Source organism: Dama dama, chromosome 5 (genome assembly GCF_033118175.1).
Source record: "Dama dama isolate Ldn47 chromosome 5, ASM3311817v1, whole genome shotgun sequence".
Classification (NCBI taxonomy): Eukaryota; Metazoa; Chordata; class Mammalia; order Artiodactyla; family Cervidae; genus Dama; species Dama dama.
The window spans coordinates 112,970,876-112,992,722 of NC_083685.1; the positions used below are offsets into that span (position 1 = coordinate 112,970,876).

General features: G+C 53.3%; 2 protein-coding genes across 8 annotated transcripts in view; one reads left to right on the forward strand and one right to left on the reverse strand.

Moving 5' to 3' along the window:
• DHX8 (DEAH-box helicase 8) overlaps positions 1–4,607 on the forward strand; it is a 30,730-nt gene extending 26,123 nt beyond the window's left edge. Inside the window, exons 21-23 of the mRNA XM_061144139.1 lie at positions 23–219; positions 712–891; positions 1,588–4,607. Of these exons, the coding sequence (XP_061000122.1) occupies positions 23–219; positions 712–891; positions 1,588–1,807 (597 nt within the window). The 3' untranslated portion in view covers positions 1,808–4,607. The remainder of the gene's footprint in view (positions 1–22; positions 220–711; positions 892–1,587) is intronic.
• A 919-nt stretch (positions 4,608–5,526) lies between these two features.
• On the reverse strand, positions 5,527–21,367 carry ETV4 (ETS variant transcription factor 4). Of its 7 annotated transcripts, none has more exons than XM_061144143.1 (13): positions 21,171–21,367; positions 20,537–20,647; positions 20,259–20,352; positions 19,991–20,038; positions 12,795–12,848; positions 11,468–11,594; positions 10,712–10,873; positions 10,057–10,325; positions 7,947–8,021; positions 7,718–7,786; positions 7,388–7,560; positions 7,018–7,119; positions 5,527–6,433 (listed from the first exon to the last, which is right to left on the reverse strand). In XM_061144143.1, the coding sequence occupies exons 2-13, from the start codon at positions 20,594–20,596 to the stop codon at positions 6,209–6,211; spliced, it is 1,458 nt and encodes a 485-aa protein (XP_061000126.1). In that variant the 5' UTR covers positions 20,597–20,647; positions 21,171–21,367; the 3' UTR covers positions 5,527–6,208. The 7 variants fall into 7 exon arrangements, with proteins under 7 accessions (XP_061000126.1, XP_061000125.1, XP_061000124.1 ...); XM_061144142.1 differs by having other exon boundaries at positions 10,712–10,855; positions 20,537–20,679; XM_061144141.1 differs by having other exon boundaries at positions 7,962–8,021; positions 20,537–20,679.
• Between the last annotated feature and the right edge of the window lie 480 nt (positions 21,368–21,847).

Consider the following 21,847-nt stretch of genomic DNA (forward strand, 5'->3'; position numbering starts at 1 on the left):
AGCTTCTCCCCACTGCTTGCAGGATAAACAAGCCCTTGCAGATCAGAAGAAGGCCAAATTCCACCAGACCGAAGGGGACCACCTCACCCTGCTGGCCGTGTACAACTCCTGGAAGAACAACAAGTTCTCCAACCCTTGGTGCTACGAGAACTTCATCCAGGCCCGTTCTCTGCGCCGGGCCCAGGACATTCGCAAGCAGATGTTGGGCATAATGGACAGGTAACACCCGGTGACTTCTGTTCAAGTTGCATCTCCCTGAATGCCGTGCTGTGTATGTACTTGTGTCTCTGCATGTGTCTGTGAAGCTGAGGGCGCCTTTACTCTTGCTCTTCACATAAAACTCTTCTCCTCCAGCTTTTCCATCTCTGTTGTACTCCTTCCAGGTGAGGATGGGGCTGAGAGTCACTTCAGGAAGTTCCTAAGAGGAAGATGATATATTAGTTGTTGAAAATGCTCTTTGTTTACAGCATCTGTGACATTATTAGTTGGGTTGAATTATAACCCAGGCAAAGTGTCTGGTTCTTGTGGCATCTGTCTTGCCCACTGTGTCGAGCTGCTCCTGTAGTGCACTTAAGGCTGGAAGGAGGGTCCTAGTGCCGATTCTGGGGGCCCCACGAGGTGGGTGTTGGGTACTGTCATTCTGGAACATAGAATCTCAGAAAGCAGAATAGTCTCCCATCTTTGTCCTCTCTTGACTTATTCTTCTGCAAGACACAAGCTGGATGTGGTGTCCTGTGGTAAGTCCACAGTCCGAGTGCAGAAGGCCATCTGCAGTGGATTCTTCCGGAACGCTGCCAAAAAAGACCCACAGGAGGGTTACCGGACACTGATCGACCAGCAAGTGGTCTACATCCATCCGTCCAGTGCCCTCTTCAACAGACAGCCCGAATGGTAGGTGGACAGAGAGAACTTGGGAATCAACTGGCTCTTTGTGTTTGTGTCCCCACTCACACCCAGCACTTCCTAACGTTGCTTATGTTTCTAGAGCAGCAGAAGCCTGAATTAGACACAGTATTGGGCCCTTTTGAGAGAAATAAAATCACAGGGGTGAGAGCTAGGAAGGATCTTAGAGATCTAGTGAGGTGATTAAATTTTTACTTTTTCAAATAGTATTTAAAGAAAAGTGAAATCTTACCCACCTTAACATAAAACTGATTTAAAACCACTGTGCCACCGTGGTGGTAGAAGAGAGCTGGAGACATAGAGCCTGGCCTGCTCGGCTTTCCCCATTCCCATGTGGCAGCCTCACAGGTCCTCTTCAGGGTCCTAGAGTTCTGTGGAGACAGCCCAGAAAGCCACCCTCACACTTCATAGAGCAGGAAACAGAGGTCCAGAGAAGGAATATGATTTGGCTCCGTGTCACTTAACTCATTGGAACCGGCAGCTTTCTTGTGGTGAGAGGTGTGCAGGCACCTCAGTATTGGGGTATGGCTGTCATAAACAGGGACTCCAGTCTCCTCAGGGGTCGGGTCGGAGAGGTAAGAGGGTCAAGTGCAAGCTCAGCTGAGGCCCGCCAGGGACCAGGGTGACTTGACCCTGGAGCAGGTCCTATGTTGCAGGCTTGAGCTCTCTCTTTGCTCCCCTCAGGGTGGTGTATCATGAGCTGGTGCTGACCACAAAGGAGTACATGCGTGAGGTCACCACCATCGACCCCCGGTGGCTTGTGGAGTTTGCACCAGCCTTCTTCAAGGTCTCTGACCCGACCAAGCTAAGCAAGCAGAAGAAGCAGCAACGGCTGGAACCCTTGTACAACCGCTATGAGGAGCCCAATGCCTGGAGAATATCCCGAGCCTTCCGGCGGCGCTGAAAGACAAGAGTATGTTGGCCTCACCTGCAGCCCTGGGCCAGGGCTCAGCCTCGCTCTTATTGATGAGAAGCTGGTCCTGAGGATACAGCTGTCTGGTGGCTGAATATCTCAACTGGGCATTTCCTAAACTTGACTCTCCTTCCTTCCCTGGTGGTAAAATAGAAACAGGGATTTGTGCCTGGTGTGATCAGAGCCTCCAGGCTCCACCACCCCAAGGAGGGGCCAGCAGGGCTCACACCTGACGTGTGGTCCACTGCGTCATCTTCAGAAAGGGGAAACTTCTGCAGCTCTTGGATGGGAAAGGGAAGCCATGAGCGTCTGCTTCGTGGATTCAGTGAGGGCTCTGAGGCCCTGACTGGTACTCTGTAGGGGAGGGAGCCATGAAGCTCACCCAAAGTGTTGGCCTCCCCCCTCTCCTTCATACCCCTGTCCAGCCCCTGTCCTTTTGCTTAACCTCCTGCAAATATTTATTTTCATAAGGAAACAAAAATGGTTCTCTGTGGCTGTTTCTTTTAGCTGAAAGGTTAGGCTGTTGGCCTGGGCTGAAGGTGGGGAGATTTAGTATCTGAGGCTTCAGTGGAGAGTCCCCTGAAACCAGAGCCTGGGGCTCTTTGGACTGAAGGGTGACGCACACCCAGACCTCCAGTGTTATCTCTCAGCATCAGCACTGGTCCAGAGCTGCAAGGACCACACCGTGATTAACCACATCCACTGCACAGGCATTCTGCTCTGGGAACCTTAGTGATTACAGATGCCGCATATTAAATACAGAAGGCTCTCCCTGGCTCCCTCTCCCACCTGCCAAACTCACAACATGCAGTGCGTCCTATTTCCTCTTGAAACACACAAGTAGTCGCACAACTTTCAGCTTATTTTTGGTTTTATTTTTATCCCCCTGATCTCTTTAACAGAATTTTCTCTGGTCAAAGCCTCTCTTCCTCCACCCCAAAGTGAAATCAACATCACACCTCTCAGAGCCTATTAGTGCTACCCAGGACCTGTGCTCCTGGCTGTGTGCTTGGTGGTTTTTCTCCTAGCATTTGGTTGGGGAATGGCCTCTTTCCAGGGCCCTGCTCATATTTATCCTGACAAGCCTCTAGACTTGGAAGACCATCAGGCAGATGCTGCCAGGCCAGGCTGTGGAACTTCTGGGAAGTTGGTTTGGTGGAGAAACCCCTGGCAGATTGGGCACATCCTGTGTTATGGCCCGAACTGTCTCCTGTCTCCCTACACTTGAGAGTTCTGAAATGATATAAATACTAGGACTACTCTACAGTGGTATGTTGGACACTAAAGGAGACTTCTACAACCTACTAGGATGTAAAGGAATGTAGGCCACTGTTGGGCAGCAGACCTGTCTAAGGACACAATTCAGAAACAACCCAGCAGAGTCTGTTGATGGTAGATCCCTGCCCCTTCATTAGCTGAGTGAGCTCCTGCGAGTCTCGGTGTGCCTTGCAGGAAACCTAGGCCAGCAGTTGAAGTCAGAGGTTCTAAAGGTCCTTTAAGGCCTTGTGGGGAGACGGAGGAAACTGAAGCAGAAGCAGAGGCTGGCTACCCAGAATTAAGATTCCTGGCCAGGTCTGTCTGGTTTAGGAACAAACTCTGGGCTTGGCAGCCCACCTGTCCCAGCTGGGTGACCAGCATTGACGGCATTGGCACCTCTGAAGTCATCACCGCCAAGAAAGGAGGTTTGGATTTTAAGCTGAAGTTGAAAGGGGGATGTTTAGCAGTCCAAGGCTGAGAGACAGTGGGCTGGTCATCTTTCTGGGTTAGGTGAGCAAAAGGGACCCCGGCTCTGCGGGTGTTCTTGAACATCTCCCCAAACAGCTGGAGTCACCGTCTGTGCTGTGACAGCATGACAGGGGTCTGACCTTTTGACTGTCCATGAGGAAACAGCATGTATGCAGCTCTGCTGAGCCCGCCTAGAGAGAACGGGGGGCTCCCGGCCAGATTGGGCAGGAGGACCCGCCTGCTGCTCCTACACAATGGGGCCCTTGTTTCTCTTCCTTGAAGCAGTATTTCCCGAGATGGAGTGACAGCCCAGAAGAGGATGTGGGTCTCGTGCAAGGAGCTGGAAACATCTTGCTGTTTATCCCACCCCTGCGGGAGCCTGCCCCTGCACTTGTGCCGAGTCTGTGCCTGTCTGTGTGCTGGGGGACTGGCCCTGTGGGCCATGTGTCAGCTCTCCTGTTGGGTCAGGCGCCTTGGTCCAGGGTTTCCCTTCATCCAGTTTGGAGTGCGGCTCGGTTTTGGCTGTCTCTCCTTCAGCCAGAGAATTCTCTCCTGTGGTCGTAGTTGTGGTCTGGTAGCCATCTCCTCCTCAGAGCAGTGCCTTCCACATGTAAGGATTTGAACAGAGTTCTGAGGAGTGGCTTGTTAGCATTCCAGAGGACAGAGGTCACATGACTCAGCCCGTGGAGACCTTTCCAGGACCCTGTCTCTCCTAAGGCACCTACTGGGACCTCAGGGTTTCCACTTGACCTTTGCCCCTCTTCTCACCATGATAGCCTAGGTTCCATGCACAATTGCAGGCTTCCCTGGGTTGGGAAGATCTCCTGGAGGAGGAAATGGCAACCCATTCCAGAATTCTTGTCTTGGGATATCCCAAGGACAGAGGAGCCTGGCGGGCTATAGTACATGGAGTCAAAAAGAGTTGGACGTGACTGAGCGACTAACACTCATGTACAATTATGTGTTTTTTAAAACTTGTTTTTTAAAAATTTTCTGTCTATTGCTGTAAAGTTAGCACATTGTTTTCTGTTTCTGGGGAGAAAAAATAACATTGCTTTTTATTTGTGGGTAGTGGTCAAGAGGCATCTCTTCCTGCAGTCTTGGTCTGAGTACTGGGCAGGGGCTGTGGGTGAAGCGTCAGCTGTGGTTGGGCTGGCCCCACCTCAGCGCAGAGGTTCGCGGCGGTTCTGATGTAATTGGATGGAGAGCACCTGATTTCACCCGAGTCTGGCTCCTAGGAAGCTGTTTACACAGGGACTGCCCATCCTGCCCTTCCCTCCTCCACAGGCCCTGTCACATCTCCTACCACACTTCCTTTTCAGATGTCACCACTTTTTCAGCCTGGGCTCCCACCTCCCAACCCTGAAAACATGGCCCAGGGTTCTGTTCTCCCCTCAGATTTGGGCAAGGAGAATCCATGCTGTTTCCCTTCCCCTTTGCTGCGAAAGTCTGGCATGCTCTTCCTCACTGGCCAGGACCCAGGACTCGGGGCCGCTCCAGCCTCTGTGTACCCTCTTGCCTGGGTGCCGCCTTTTCCTGCTCCCCTCCATACAAACTCTGTCCCCACCTTCAGCAAAACAGCGACCTGGAGCCACAGCACGAGGGGACACACAACTGGGGTTTGTACACATGGGTAGCATGGTCATGGGAATATCTGTGATCACAGAAACCACAGACCAAACCCTGCCTAAGGAAGCCCCAGGAGGGCTTCAAGGCTGTCATCAATCCCCCTCCGCCTAACCTGGACGGGGAGATGGCTGCCCATCAATACATGAGATATTTCAGACATTCTTCTTGATAATCCTGGGAGGGAGAAGTCAGCAGCTATCACTGAGCCCTTTTTCCAGAGGAAAAAGGCAGAGGTCATTTGTTTTTCCTAAACCCATATGGGAGGTTAAGTGTCAGGGCCAGGGCCCAAACTCTGGTTATGTGTCTTTCAAACCCCAGATCCTTCTCCCATGGCAGCAAAGAGGACACAGGAGAACTCACAGGAGAAGCAGGGGCCTTTATTAGGGTCTGGCAGATGTAGTGGAGGTGAAATCCCAGGCCTGAGCCTAGGAAAAGGCAGAGGAGAGGCAGAGGCCCCCGGAGCAGAGACTAGCCCCGCCACACCTCTACCTGGCAAGCCCTCCCCTACCCCAGGTTCCTTATACCAGCCTCCCCCTGCCTCTGGGAACACAGAGCACCAAGAATTGCCAAGAAGGACCCTCTAGGGCCACAGCTTGGAGGGAAGCACAGGATCCAGGTGGGAAGCACAGGATCCAGGTGGCTGTCTCCCTACCGTGAGAGATAAGGGGAGCTCAATGTCCCCCGCTCTCCACCGGGATGAAGTGGGGAAGCTCTTTCTCTGTCCCCCAGAAGAGAACGAACATGTTCTCTGTAGTGGGGGAGAGGGAGTAGGGCTTGGCCTCTAAGCAGGACCTAGAAAGAGGCCAGAGGTGAGGCCCCCAACGGAATTTCCCAGACGCTACCTTTACGCTTAAAGTCTCCCCTTTCCCTTCCCATCAGTTCTGGAGAGCAGCTCAGAGTCTGGGCCAGAGTGACTGATGGGCAGAGGAGATATACTCCAAAGACATCTGTGGATTTCAGAGTGGGGGTTTCTCCGACACCAAACTTAACTATGTACACAGGCAGCAGCCCCGGTGGCAGGGGAGCAGCTGCGAAGGGCTAGTAAGAGTAGCCACCCTTGGGGCCAAAGGGCTGGGCAGGGCCAGCCAGCTCTGGGAGGTAGGCGGGGCTCTCGTCCAAGTGGGACAAAGGGACTGTGTCCTCCTCACTGACCGGGCGGTCAAACTCAGCCTTGAGAGCTGGACGCTGATTGTCCGGGAAGGCCAGAGAGAAGAGGGCCTCCGGCTCACACACAAACTTGTACACGTAACGCTCACCAGCCACCTGTAGGGGGAGAGGGCTGGGTCAATGTGGGGTGGAAAAGCAGACCCCTCCCTGCAGGCCCAGGCAGATGCATGGGTTCTTCCTGCTGCTTCGTTTAAGAACATGCCTCCCTTCACAGTTCTTTTCCATTACTGCTCATCACTTTTTTTTTTTTTTTAATTTATTTTTTGGCCTTGCGGCATAGCATGTGGGATCTTAGTTCCCTGACCAGGGATTGAACCCGCATCCCCTGCATTGGAAGCACAGAGTCTTAACCCCTTGACTGCCAGGGAAGTCCCCTGCTCATCACTTTTTTGAGAGAGGAAAATCTTAGGGTTGTCCATAATTTCTCGACTTCTCTGACTGGTTCATTATCTGCTCCTTCAAACTTGCTGAGAGATGCTCTCCTACCCCAGCACCTTCCCACAGCCACTGCCCCCTACTCCTATGTCTTTTTTTTTTCTTTTTGGCTGCACCTCACAGCATACAGAACTCCCCCAACCAGGGATCAAACCCACCCCCCTGCAGTGGAAGCGCAGAGTCTTAGCCACTGGACCACCAGGGAAGCCCGCACCCACCCTGTCCTTGGACCCCTAACCCCTGACCTTCTGCATGATGCCTTTCTCGTAGTAGTATCGGAGTGAGCGGCTCAATTTGTCGTAATTCATAGCTGGCCGGTTCTTCTGGATACCCCAGAGCCTGGCGACCTGGGGATGGGGGATAGTTGGGGGATGGCCACTGCAGCTCAGGAGAGGAAATGTGGGGGGCAGGTCTGAAAGAGCACTTAAGATTCTTGGAGCACATGCTCAGCTGGCCCTGCAGCTAAGCACCAGCCCGCAGACCCCAGTTTGGCAGGAATTCAGGTTGAATAAAGCACCAGTGCTGGTGAAGGCACATGTCACCAGTTCCCAGGGTTTCTTATCTCCAGCCCCCAACGCTGTTGGGAGGAGGGGTGGAGACATCCGAGAGGCCCACCTCCTCAGGCTCAATTAGTTTGAACTCCATCCCCCGGCCGGTCCAGGCAATGAAGTGGGCATTCGTCGGGTCATCGAGCAGGGCCACCAGAAACTGCCACAGCTGCAAGGCACCCCGGCGCTGATAGGGTGGTCCCTCTCGGAAGGCTCCCATCCCTTCCTGCTTGATGTCTCCTGAGGAACATAGGAAACAAGAGGTGGAGGGCTTGTGCCTCTGGTGGCCCAAGCAACCCTGTCCCCTCTCCCCAGGGGTCTCTCCAGGCCCTTTCCCATGAAACGTGATGTGATTCCTGGGGGGGACACAGAGGTCTCGAGCAGTCACTTCTCTGACCTTCAAACTTCTCAGGGACGACGCAGACATCATCTGGGAATGGTCGCAGAGGTTTCTCATAGCCATAGCCTTGAGGAGGAAGTGTGGGGGTCATTCAGATCTGGGGGCTCGCTGATACAAGACCCCAAAGAGTCCAGAGGGACTCCCGGCCAGGAGCCCCTCCCCCACAGCAGGACTCTGTCCTCCAACCCGGAGGACTTGGCAGGGGAGGAAGAGGGGGCTGCCTTACCCACGGTTCTGTCACCTGGAGAGGGCCCGGAGAAACCCTCTGTGTGAAGGTACATTGAGGCATACCCAGGGACATCTGGGGGGGAGGAGAAAGAGGGAGATATTGGAGGTGGCTGGGGGTGGGGGCAGGGGCGGCAGTCCCCCACACATTCAAGAACATGCCAGCCTGCCTTCTGGTTCTTTCCCCACAGGCCTGCCTACCCCCAGGTCCCGGGGGGAAGTTCACCCAGAGGGAGTGTCAGGCACGAAGCCCTCAGCTTGAGGGCTGGGCCAGACGGCCTGGATGGCAGCAGCTGAGGCCGGGCAAAGCTGCTCCACAAGGCCCCGGATTCCAGGAGCAGCTGTTTCCTGTGAGTTTAGGGGGGAGGAGGAGGGTAGAGATGAACCTCCGGGGAAAGGGTTCAGTGTCCCAGGCTAAGATTCCCCTGGAATGGGCTGACGTCCGGTCAGCAGGGCAGGTTCCAGCCCAGTGCCGGTGTGAGGGAGGGAGGAAAGGGGTGTGGGGGCAGGGAGAAGAAACACACATGGATCTATTTGTGGAAAAGGCAGTGGGCACGCCCGGCCAGGCCCTATGTTTCCAGCTCTGACAGTAGACAGTCCGCTCTATTTCATTCCATTCCACAGGATTACACCCCACCTGGAGGACGCCGTGGTGCAGCCAGCCTGTCAAGTGCCAGCCCCTTCCTGCCCTACCCGCTGCACTCCCACTTATGAATGAAATGGTGAAACCCGACACCTCCGGAGGAGGCGGGAGGGTGGGCTCATTCCTGCCTCCATTTTGTGAATGGAATTCCTGACTCCATTCAGAGGAAGCAGAAGGGGGAGGGGCAGGAGTTCAAGGGCATGTAACTCGAGCTCCTCCGGTCTGCCTCCTTTGAAGGTCAGCGGACAAGAGTGTCTCCCTCCCACTTCCTCCTTCTCACTGCGGGACAGGGCTTAGGCGTAGGGCCCTGGGCTGGAGGAGAGGGGCTCCCTTCTGGTTCTGATTCAGGCAGCCTGGGGGATTTGGGGCTCATGCCCCTACCCCTAAAAGACTGACACCAGGAAAAGGGAAATTTAAATTAGGCTCTAGGCAGCTCTGAGCCTAATCTAGACTCTGAAATTTATTTTTTCTATTGCAAGTTGGCAGATAAACTCAAAATTGGAGCTGGTAACAATGTTAATTAATTTGGGGCTTCCCTGGTGGCTCAGATGTTAAAGAAACTGCCTGCAATGCGGGAGACCTGGGTTCGATCCCTGGGTCCGAAGATCCCCTGAAGGAGGAAATGGCAACCCACTCCAGTATTCTTGCCTTGGGAAATCCCATGGACAGAGGAGCCTGGTGGGCTACAATCCAGGGGATCACAAAGAGTTGGACACGACTGAGTGACTAACACATACGACAATGTTAACAGGAGACAAGATTTCCTGGGCCTCTCCCTGGCTGCTTGGGGTTTTGAGCAGTAGCTGTTGTTTATGAACACCGTGGCTGAGTGCATCTCATTTCCATCAACAGCCAGGTGGAACTAGAATTTAAAGTAGTCCCTACTTCCAGTCTCCAGCTCTGGCCAGGATGGTGGGTTGTTTCAACCAGGAGGCTCAAACAGGATGTGGAAACCACACCTGAACCCTGCCTTCCAATTGGGAAGTGTGAGTCTGGCTAGTTCAAGTTCATGTTTCTCCTCATTCAAATCCCTTTGTATTTCTTAAGCTTCTGTGGGGACAGGGACCAATGACACATCCTATTCATCCGTGTCCACCAACTGCACACACACATGCTCCTGGCACAGTACTTCTGTCTCAGTAGGTATTTAAGCCCCCAAACACCTGTTAAATAGAAATGGGAAGAAATGCCTTAACTTTCCTATCACAAGTCACAAGCTGTCTGAAGGCAAGGACCCACACATCTCACTTATCTCTAATCTGAATATAAGTCTGCTGATTGAAAAGGGACAGTTCTTTTTGAATCTATGAAAAGAAGTGGTAGGTGCGTGGGTTGAATATGTCAACTAGTAAAAGGATAGGAAGGAGAGACATGTTGTATTTAATGGCACTGTCCACTCGATCACATGCCGCCCCACCCAACAATCCCCTTGAAACTCCTCCATCCCCTTCCTGGGAGCATCTCTTACCTGAGTCGTAGGAGAAGTCCGTCTGCTCCTGTTTGATCACCACCCCCGCCCCTGGGTACCTGTGCCCACTGACTCCACCCTGGCCCACTGCCGGCTGGCCGGCCTGTTCATACAGGGGGTCAAGGTATTCCTGCTTGAAGCTCTGCTGAGGGTAGGGTGGGCAGGGCTCCGACAGCTGGTGTTGGTAGGGGGCAGGCAGGGGTTCCCGGCCTGCTCCCTGAGAGGGTGTGAAGGAGTGGCAGACATCCAGGGGCTGCTGGAAGATGGAGCTGCATGTGGTCGGATGGAGAAAGAAGAGAAGAGAATATTAAAAGTAGTCCTCCAACCCTGAGGGATGGAATGGGGAGGGAGGTGGGAGGGGAGTTCAGGATGGGGGACACATGTACAGTCATTGCTGATTCATGTCAATGTATGGCAAAAACCACTACAACATTGTAAAGCAATTAGCCTCCAATTAAAATAATTAATTAAAAAATAAAAGTAGGCCTCCTTGTGCCTGCTGCTCTCAGAGCTTACAGAGTGTGGGGGGCGGGGGTGAAGGAAGGGGCAGGGAGAGGTCAATATCCTCACCTTTCCCCACGCCGGGTCTCTTAAGGGCCAGTGAAGAACACTCAAGAGAAAAACTGGTGAGATGCTGCTCTCCTTGTCTCCTTACCTGTGCTCCCCGAGGTACCCGTGGCCAGGGTGGGGCTGGGAGGCGCCGGAGGATCTCAGGAAATTCCGTTGTTCTGCCCGGGGAAAGGGCTGCAGGGGCGACTGTCCGGGGGCAGCAGGGGCAGGGGACTTGATGGCGATTTGTCTAGGGGGGTCATAGGCACTGGAGGTGAGGGGGAGGGAGACAGGGGTGAGGGGGCACAGAAGCTGGGCAAGCATCTTTGAACCTTTCATTCCCTGGGAAGTCAGGTCACAGGGATTATGGGAGAAGAGAGGGTGCCAGGGTGCTAGACTCAGCCCCACATCAACTTTTTCTTCTTTCTTAATCCTAAAGCCAGGTGTAATCTTGAAAACACCTCTCCCCAGCCCACAGCAAATGGGTCGGGTCAGACAGTGGCTTCTCCAGTGGAACTACTCTGCCCTTTTTAATAGTTTGGCCACAACGCAAGGCATGTGGGTGGGGGTCTTAGTTCTCCAACCAGGGATAGAATCTGCACCACCTGTGCTGGAAGTGCAGCCTTAACCACTGAACCACCAGGGAAGTCCCTGCCCTGGTCTTAATATACATCCCTTGAACCCTCTGTTGTATTTTTCATCCTAACTACTCAGGAAATCCTGAGCTATATTACCCTATTACAAGACCTCGAAATCCTTTCTATTGTCTAATCTGCATCTCAAATGCTGCCACTCCTCACTAGGTGCCCACCCCCAACCCTCCATCCAAACCTTCCTTCTCCAGGGCAGGGCTAGGGCTCACCTGGAATAAAGGCACTGCTCGCCATGGTGATAGGGGAGGGGGGGCTTCCTGCTGCAGGACAGGGCCGGGTCTGTGCGAGGACTTTGGGGCTCCTTCTTGATCCTGGTGGTGGGGCTGTGGAAAGCTACTGTGGGGGTCGGGGGAGGCAGAGAAAGGCCAGAGAATGTCACAGGAGAGGCAGGAAGAGCTTCTGATGCCTTCTGACATCTTCTGCTCTTTAACCAGCAGTTGGTTGCTGGTATAGCCTCATCCCCCTTCTCTGGGTCACAATTGTCAGAAGAATCATAGACACTTGTAAGAACAGTCTGGCTATGTATATTATGTCTAGTTTTATACTGTTGGCTCATGTCCAATATGAACCAAAGAAACTGTCTAAGGTTCAACATTTAGTGCAACCCCAACCCACCCCCACCCTGCGCAAAACACCTTTGTAGGAGCAAGCAGCTCCAACCAAAGGCCTGTGGTTTTCCTGACCATCCTGGAAAATTCCAAGGGAGAGAAATGTTTTCTTATTTGGGGCTATAAAGCATCTTTCTTTTTCTGGTTAAGGTTGGATACTAGCCCACTTGCATGTCAGCTGACTAGCATCACACACACGCTCCTAATTATCCGTGAAGAACACTGGCCTTTCCTGTGGCCCCTGCTGGGTCCGCCAACTCCAGCCACCAGGCCGAGTAGCAAAGAGTTGGTTTCAAGACTGCAAGTGTGAGTCAAAACCCACAATCGACTGCTCTGTTGTCGATTATTTGTGCTCTATTTCATTTCACTGGTCAAGACTGTTGAAAGCTAAGTATCGGACATTAAAGCAAGGTTTCTCAACAGTAGCACCAGTGACACTTGGGCCACATAATTCTTTGTCATGGGGGCTGTCCTGAGCATCACAGGATGTTAGCAGCATCCCTGGTTCTATCCATTAGATACCAACAGCACTCCACCCTCAGCTGTTAACAACCCCAAATGTCAACAGACATTGGTCTCCTGAGGTGCCAAGTTATTCCTAGTTGTGCACAAGTAACTTAGAATGGAAGAACTGGCCCCTGATGCAGTGGTCCAAGCCCCTTGTTTCAGAAATAAGGAAAGGATCAGAGAGGTGAAGCATCTGCTCCAAGGTCACACTGCTAGAACGGGCAAGCCCCAATGTGCACCAAAGTTTTCATCTCCCAGTTATTGCTAGGCCTTTTGAGTCCAAACCCAAGAATGGGGAGCTCTGCCCTTCACCCTTTTTCAGAGCACAGAACAAGTTGATTTTTTGTGATCCTCTATCCCTACGACTAATTTCCTGCCCTCCCCCACTCCCAATCCCCTCTACCCAGGGCCCTCAACTCACAGTTTTCCGAATGGAAATCAGGAACAAACTGCTCATCACTGTCCGGTACCTGAGCTGCAGAGAGAGGTCAGAGGTGAGTCCGGGCTGAGGGTCTTGGATGGCAGCCCCTGGCAGACTCCATTATTGCAGCCCTGCAGATTAGCACCAGCCTGAAGGGACAAGCAGCTTTCCTAGGATTGAAAGTAACTCCACCCAGGTCCTAGCACCCTCCCTTTCGGGGCTCCCTTAACACCCTGGAGGGAAGGCTGCAGTTCTCAGAACCCGTCTGAGCAGATTCCAGAGTTGTGTCTTAGGTGCTTTGTCTTTTTTCCCTCCATTTTTCTTAAGTGAAGACAACCCAGCCCCTCAGAGTTTACAAAGTTCCCTCAAAGCAGAGTCACATCTGGGATAGGCAGGCATGACAAGGAATGAGAGTCTGTGGACTTAGAATCACATGGGAAGATTCTGAATCTGGGCTGGGCCCAGAACTTCCCAGGTGAGAAGTAGAATTCTAGAGCCTGGGAAAGGAGATGGAATGGAAGGAAAAGACTGGTTCAAAAGAGGTGATAAGAGTATGACAATGGGAGAGGAGGAAGCTGGGGTCACTGGCAGTAACATGCTTTGTCCCTTTGATGTGCAACTAGGAGAGAGAAGGGCTTCCTAAACTGGAGCTCTGAGGAGCACTCCCAGGGTGCTGGTGTGGGTGGAGCTGGGTTTGGGGATTAGGCAGGAAAACTAAAATAGCACAACAGCTCATCCGTGGCCCCCAGACTGGATATCCGGGCTCTGATTTCTAGTTCTTATTCTGGCCTCGCCAACTCCTTCAGGTGCGATCCAGCTGAGTATCTCTCCTGACCCGAGAATCGTTGCCAACTTTTTGCCCCTTTCTCAGGAATAAATAGATCACAGCAGGAAGGGAAAGGGTAGACACCAAGAAGGACTTCCTGATAGCCTGGGAAGAGAGTCGCTTGAGGGTAAGGCGATGGAACCCACAGAGACAGGTCTTTCGTCTCCTGTAAGCTGCTCTCAGTGGGCAATGGGAAAGCTCATGGATAAAATGACGGGAGAGTTGGAAATGGCTGGTAAGGGTGAGGGTACAAGGAGATGGCTGGACCACACCGTCACTCATCACAGTCTATACAGGACACACCCCAATCTCTGTGGCTTCCCTCCTGGGCCAAGGCTGCAGTGTCTTCCTTGGATTTCAGCCATGACCTCAGATCAGAACTCCCTACTACTCTCCACAAGGCTGTCAGAGGGATCTTTTATAACAGAAATCCAGTCACTTCTCTCCCTTGCTTAAAGCATGAACCCCAAACTCTTTGCCCTTGGCCTCCGTGGCCCCGAAGGTTCTGGCCCTTGCTTATCTCTCCGACCTGCCTCTCCGTGCCTGTTACCCTCCAGAGGTCTGGTCTCCTTTTGGGTCCAGCTTGACCCCTCTTCCCCACATCCTGGCCTGTTGTTTTCTGGCCTCTGAAGTCTTAGCTCACTTTGCCCTTTCGGAGGCCTTCTCTGACCACCCAAACTGAACTGGTCCCTCCTGGCTCTCGATCACATCCCTGTTTTATTTTTTCCCAAGCACATATGACTTCCTGAAAGTATTAATTTAATTTATGCATATGTAATTCATGTGTAATTTATTATCCACCTCTTCTATGAAGAAGTTAAGCTTGCTGAAGGCAGGGGATTTATCTGTCTTGTTTGTCTGACTCCCAAGCACCCCAGAAACAGGGTCCCATTCAGAATAGACACTCAATGCATTATTTGTCGACTATATGAATAAACATACAATGACCCCTGTCCTCAGGCCAATGGGAGGGAGCAACATGGGCCTGGGAGCAAGAACTAAGGAGATCCTAATCAACCAGCCCTTCCTTCCCCTTGAGGGCCCCCTCTGCACCACCAGGTAATATTAGAAGCAGGTCCTCCAGGGAAAATACTTCTCACAAAGGATGCTTAAGGCTGTGATCAATTGCTTGGCAGGTGGATTCTTTATCAACTTGCTTTAGACATCAGAGGTGTCAAGTGCTTTAAAATACACATTTATCGAGGGGAGGGATAAATTGGGAATATAGGATTAACAGATGCACACTATAATTTATAAAATAAACAGTAAGGATTTACTGTGTACCACAGGGAACTCTTATTAAATATATTGTAATACTCTCTAAGGGAAAAAATAAAAAAAAGAATCTTGGTATAGACACACATGTATATATGTATAACCAAATCATTTTGCTGAACACCTGAAACTTAACACAATATTGTAAAGCAACTATACTTCAATAAGAAACAATAAAATAAAATACACATTTATAGATTGGTGACTTTTTTTTTTAATTTTATTTTTTTAAATATTTATTTGGCTGCACTGGGCCTTTCATGCTGCATATGGGATCTAGTTCCCTGACCAGGTACTGAACCCAGGTCCCCTGCCTTGGGAGCACAGACTCCAAGCCACTGGACCACCAGGGGAGTCCCGATTGGTGACTTCTTGACAGAGGGAACCCAATGGCTGAAGGGTTTAAGAATCAGGAGCCCACCAGCCCCTAAAGAACTTATGGAAGAAAAATCAGCACAGAACAGTTCTGAAGTGATCAAATAGATCAGCAGGGCATGAAATCCCTTGGCAAAAACAAACAAAAAACCAACACAGTACATATTTTTAGGAGCGCAACTAGGGCACAAAGGCAACCGTTCCCAAACTGGCCCCAATCAAGAAGCCTGGGACACTCTTAGAAACAGATTCCCAGGCCCCACCCTTGGAGAGTCATTCCAAAGGCCCAGGGTGGGGGTATCTATCTATCTATTTATCTATCTATATATATTTTTTTTACCACATTGTGTGGTAGGCATATGGGATCTTAGTTTCCCAACCAGGGATCGAACCCTTGCCTCCTATATTAGAAGCTCAGTCAAGCACTGGACCACCAGGGAAGTCCCAGGCACCTGTATTTTAATACACGCCCCTGGGAGCCCCTAAGGACAGGCAGGTTTGGAAAACTGGATAAAGGGAAGGATGCAAAAGCTCAACTGCCCGGGGGGGTAAGACCCAAGCCCATCCTTGCTGTGCCTTTTGGCACATCCATAGATGAGAGCCCCCGAGACGGGCAGAATGGGGGTGACAGGAGCAAAATGAACACTATTTCCCTCCCTGCTACCTGGGCAAGAAGGGTCCCGAGGGTGGAGCGAAGCCCACATGCGGGAGGCTGACGCACTCTGGGCCCCCTCTGGGGCTTCATTAACTGCCAGTTTCCATTGAGGTAATGGGCTGGGGGCATCTCCTGCTGGCGTCACAAGCCAGGTCACATGAAGGTAGAGAACCCTGGGGTCATCTTGACTTTCCTCTTGCCTCAGGCTTGAAGGTTTGACCAGAACCCCCAATCCCCAAGCAGTCCTTCAGGAGGCCACCCCCAGCACCCTGGTAATACCTCAAAAGAGGTGGTGCTGTCCTCATCCCAGGGCCAGGAGAGATCAGCCAAGGCAAGAATGGGCTGTGGTGTGAACCCCAGTGCCTGCCTGGCCCCTCCCCATAGCGCCAGCTCCTCCCAGAAGGGCAGGACAGGGCCTCCGTGGCTCAGAGACTGTCAAGGATGGAAATAGGAACACAGAACCTCGCGTTCCTGGAGAGCAGGAGAATTTCTAATGACCATGTTTGGTCTCGAGTGTCAGCCACTCTTTATTTATTTGTTGACTTGGCTGAGCTTAGGCTGCCAAGCCAGTGTGCCAGGGTCTGCCCCCAACTCCATCCTGGCACTAAGGTGTTTATCTGCCTGCGGACATGGCAGAGGATTAAGAAGGGGACAGGAAAGATGCCAAGCCAGCATAATGCCCAGAAAGAGAATTTCAGGGAACATCCCTCCAATAGGAGGGGAGTCAGTTGAAAAGGGGCTTAGGGGCTTCCCACCTGGGCTCCAGGAGAACAGGTGGGTGAAAACAGCCAAGTAGCGAAGCCCATCCCAAGTAAACCACCCATCTATACAATATATATTCCACCACCTTCTCCCTCTCTGAGGGTCCGATTACAGGGCAGAGGAGCCTCTTAAGGAGCCCCAGTGGAAATGGGGGGAGGCATTCCCCGGAGCTTCTCCTCCATTTTGTCACCACTGGCCTCTCCCCCTTACCCCGCCCCCACCCTGGCAGCATAATGGAAGGAGCCAGTTCTCTATCTATGGAGGGGACATTTGTCCCCAAGAGCCTTCTGGAAGGGGAGGAGACAGAAAGATATAGAAGGAGGCATTGTAGCTAGGGAAGACCAGAGGAGGGGATTAACCTCATCTCTTCTCACAGACAGGCTGAGCCCCAGCATGCACACACATGGATTCACACACACCCAACTGCCTTTTACTTCACAGCTTTACACGGGTGAAACACATCCACATGGGATCTCTTTTTGGATTTACAAATACGAACGGGGAAAACCAAAGGACGAGGGGCTGCAGACCTCAGAGGAAGACTTGGGACTGATGGTCCTTATGCAAAGGGGAGCACAGACCCACCCTTTTTAAAATCTCATAGGAGCTATGGATCCTTCTCTTCTTAGAAATATTCACATTCCTTTGTGTATGTTGCACCCCCAATGATTTTATACACACATCGGAGGGCTCAAGGACCCCTGCAACCTATCCACAGAGCTTGTGGGAAGCCATAGACTCCGTTATGGACTCCTGCCTCATACAAAGAACATACATGACCCAGAGTCAATGTTCCTTATCACCAAGAGACCAAAGGCATTGACTCTGAGGGTTCCAGAGGGCTCCCCACAAACCCGGAAAGGAACCCTCGACCAGAAGCACATCTTTGACAATAACCAGACACAGCCTGGGCTCAGCCGGTCTGAGCCCGGTTTCCCTGCAGTAGCATGGTTCTTTCTCCAACAATTCAGCAGATTCCCAGGCACCCCGAAAATAAACACACCTTCTTAGCCTCACATCACCCCACCCCCCTATCCATCTAGAAAACCCCCAATCCAAAGATGTCTGAGCTGCCTCCACAGACCCCCCGCTCACCCTCACCCTCTATGTTGCCTGGACACCAGATGCTGAACCCACAACCACCTCTGCCAGAATCCAACCTGGTGTCCCCCTAATTCTTCACAGCCCCACCCACACTTCAAGGACCCATAGCTTCAATCCAAATTGGGGCTTTAGGGAGAAATCAAGCTCTGGCCCCCAGTCCTACGCACCCCACCACTGGCAAGTTTCCAAAGGAACTAGTCCCTCCCTGCCACCCCAAAGCTCCCTCTGGGCTGCAGGGATCACTGACCTGGTGGAAAGAGGCAGGAGAGGAGGCTGGGGTGGTGCTGGGACGGTGCAGGGGGACAGGGCCCCGGCAGCTGCATCTGTCTCCGCAGAGAGAGCGAGAAGGAGCAATCGGCCACAGCATCCCCCCCTCAGGCCTGGCCATCCATCGCCAGCTGGGAACCTGAGCTGCTCCCTCAGAAGGAAGGAGAGGGAACCAAGGAGATCCCAGCGCCTCCCCCCCAACCTGCGTCTTGCGATCCCCACCCCCACCTCCCCACCCACTGGATTTAAATGCACGAGGACTTCCAGGGCAGCAGCGTGAAACACACACTGGCTGTCACGCTGACACATGCAGAGAGACACAAGCACAAGGTCTAGACCCCCACAGCCAAGGGGTGGGGCTTCCAAGGTTGACAGAAGACGAGAACGTTTTCCTCCCCTTCCCATTCCAAACCCCACTGCTTCCGAAATGCCAACGTCTGAGCCTACCCCTAGATCACAAGCCCCAGGAGCTGCCCACTTGGGGGAGCCTTGGGACCCTCAGCTGGACAGACAGGAGCCTGGCGAGCCAGACAGAAATCAGGCGTTAGGAAAGGAAGTCTTTGAGAGACCCTGGAAACTGACACCACTGCGTTCTTTTAGCTCCAGCCCAGCTCCGGAACCTCGAGCGGAGGATGGGCAGGATGGGCAGACTGGGCATAGCTCTGCTTGTAATTCGCAGCTGGGCACACAGGGCTTGCAGAATCAGGAAAGATGGCCACAATCTCCCTAGAGCCCCCAGATCTCTCCAGCACCCATGAGGACGTTGAGCCTTGAATTCCAAAATGTCTTGAGTGCTTGCTCCATGCTAGTCATTCTGTTAACATATATATTTAGGGGGATACCACAGCGGTCACAATAGATCTAGTCTGTCTAGTCAGGGGTCTTTCCCTTTTACTCCAGGCTTTTAAAGATGGTTCTAGAGGAGCTGGGTTTGAGTTTTAAGAAATCATCCAAGAGACACAGGTGGAGGAATGGGGAGATCTCAAAGAAGAGGAAAGCCCTTAAGAAGGGGTTCCTAGTGCTATGGTTTCTTGGGTTTCAGTGTTACAGTGAAGGGACCCTCAGATGGGGGTATTAACTCTTCCCTCTCAGAGACTCTCAACACCAAAAGCTGCTTACCTGCAGTCCTGCTAGTGACACCCTTGGGCTCCACCCAAATACAGCAAGGAATCCCACTAGAGGACCTCCTAGAATACACCTCCCTACGCAGAGGCCCAGTTACTGACCCCACTCCAGCCAGCTCACAGCTCAGCCCCCTCCACCACCAGCCCCCCACTCCCGCCCGCAGCAAACTGGAGGAGCAATTTGCCTAGGGAAAGAGGAGGGAGGATCGGCTGCCATTAGAATTACAATCAAGGCGATCTGGGGGAGAAGCCCTGAGCTGCTTTGCCGAAGTGATGCAAAAAAACAAAAAAAGAATTATTTAAACTTTTGTTGTTCTTTTGGCTCAGACAGTAAATCATTTGGTGCTGGGGGTTGGGAAGAAGAGAAACCAAAGGGGTTTCGGCAATTCCAGAAGATAGGTAACGAATTGCTCCTTCTCTTTCTCCTGTTTCTTACTCTCACTCCCCTGCCCCAAAACCCTAACACACACCTCAGCCTGGAGGCTGGTCCCAAACAAACTTTGCAAATGAAAATTTCAACCAGGAAAACGGGCCTGGGGCCAAGTTCCATTCAAATAAGCAAATACCCCACACAATGGTCTGATTCATCCCCAGGCCTAGTTACACAAGCCTGGCTCAGGGCAGAGAAAACAAATATCAATATAAGTATCCACAAGGGCGCTGGAAAGAGTGGAAAGGCAGGAGACTTGGGGAAGGGGCCTTGCAGAGGCCCTGGAGGCCAGCGAGAGAGGAAGTGAGCTATGTTGGAATACTAGGGGTAGAGAGCATCCCCCACCCCAATAATAGAAAAGGTCACAAAACTACTCACCTTCAGCGAGCCACGTCTCCTGGAAGTGACTTAGATCCTGGAAGAGATCTGAGGGAGTGAATAATGGAATGGACAAGGTGAGGTGGAGGTGGCGGTGAGAGAGTGGGAACCCTAAGGAGCCCGGTGACCTCCCCCTTGGGGGTTGGGGGAGGATGAACAGAGTCCCTTGAAGGGCAGTTTTTTGGGGGGAAAAGGGCGAGGGCCCCAGGTTCAGCCCTCAGGGTGTGTGAGGTGGGGAGGGTCGCGTTTTGTCTCGCTGTCTCTTTACCTTCGGAGTCGGGGGGCGGCAGGGAGCCCGGGTCCATGAGCTTCCCCTGTGGGACCGTCAGAGCTTCGCGCAAGCTCCCATTTCCGGGCGATTTCTGCGGGGAAGGGGAAGAATGCCCCGGAGTCACCCTGAGGCTGCCTGGTCTGGGGGGCGGGGCTGGGGTCCCGGGGTGACTCAGGGGCGGGTAGCCCTGGACCCCGCTGGGGCCGCGGGTGGGTTGGCGTGGGTTGGGGCGGGTGCAGGGAGGGGGCGGGCGTGGAGGCCGGCGCGGCGCTCACGCTGCAGAAGGTGTAGGGCACTTGCTGGTCCAAGTATCCGCCTTTCATCCTCCGCTCCATCCGGCCGCTCCCTCCGGCCACACGGCCCGGGCCCCGCGCGGGGGCAGAGACCTGGGGGCGGGGGGGCTGCGTTCGCACACCGTCTGGGGAAGGCAGCGAGGTGGGGGTGGGTAAGGGCGGCGGGGAGGGGCAGTCCCGAGGCTCCGGGTCCGACGGCAAAACTTCTCCGACTCACTCAGGCGATGGGGAGGTTTCCGCCTGCAGAGCTTAGCGCAGCCACACTGCCCTCCCGCCAAAGGAGGTCCCACCTGCTCCTGGGAACCGGGGTCGCCGTTTCGGCTGCTTTCTGCAGCCCTGCTTTGCCCAGACTTGGTTACATAAGACGTGTGTGTGTGTGTGTCTTGTGTGTGTGTGTGTCTGTGTGCGCGCGCGCGAGTGTGCGCTAGCGCGCGGAGGAGCCGGCGAAGCGCGCACCATTCGCACGCCCACAACTCGGGCGCCCCCTCCAACCCTGAATCCCAGCGCCTCCCACCCCCTGCCCTGGAATCTGCGGAGGCGGCGGTGAGAGTGTGGTGAGTGTTGGAGGCGAGGCTGGGAATCACACTCTCCCTCCCTCTCCCTCCCGTAGCCTCACCTGAGGCCCGGGCGTCTGTCCTGGAGCCGCGAGGGGTCCCGAGCATCCCCCCCCGGGTTGCACCGAGGGCCGCGGGGCTAGGCCGGAGCTAGGCGACCCCGGCCCAGGGTCCCCAGCGCACCGGCTTGTTTTCCGGGCGCCGCCGACAGTTGTGAGCCCGGGGGAGCCGCTGATTGGTGCATTTCCTTCGCCTCTGCCTTGGCTCTATCTACCCCCCACCCCGCTCCCTTTGTTTCATTGACTTTTGTGAATGAAACCCCAGGGCCGGGCACGCCCGCCAATCCCGAGACTCGCTCTGCCGAGCCGGTGGGGCGGAGTTTCCCAGCAGCAGGGGCCAATGAGAACTCAGGGGTTGGCTCCCGGCTTCATTCACCGCTTGGGCTCCCATTCATAAAAAAATAAACTCCTTGCGGCCGGAGTTCATTCATAAAGAGCTGAGAGAAAACGAGGGAAGCCAAGGACCCGACGGCTTCTCTGTGGGACTCGGTGGTGACCCTGACGCTCTGCTAACTCCTCCGGCTGGCGTTTGCACACGTCTTGTGCACCCGCGTGTACGTGGGAATGTATCTGTGTGTGCGCCCTGGGGGGAGGCGAGCGGACTTGCATGCCTAGAGGAACAATAATAACGAGCATTTATGAAGCTCTCTGCTTCCACGTGCTCATTTCATTCCCATAAG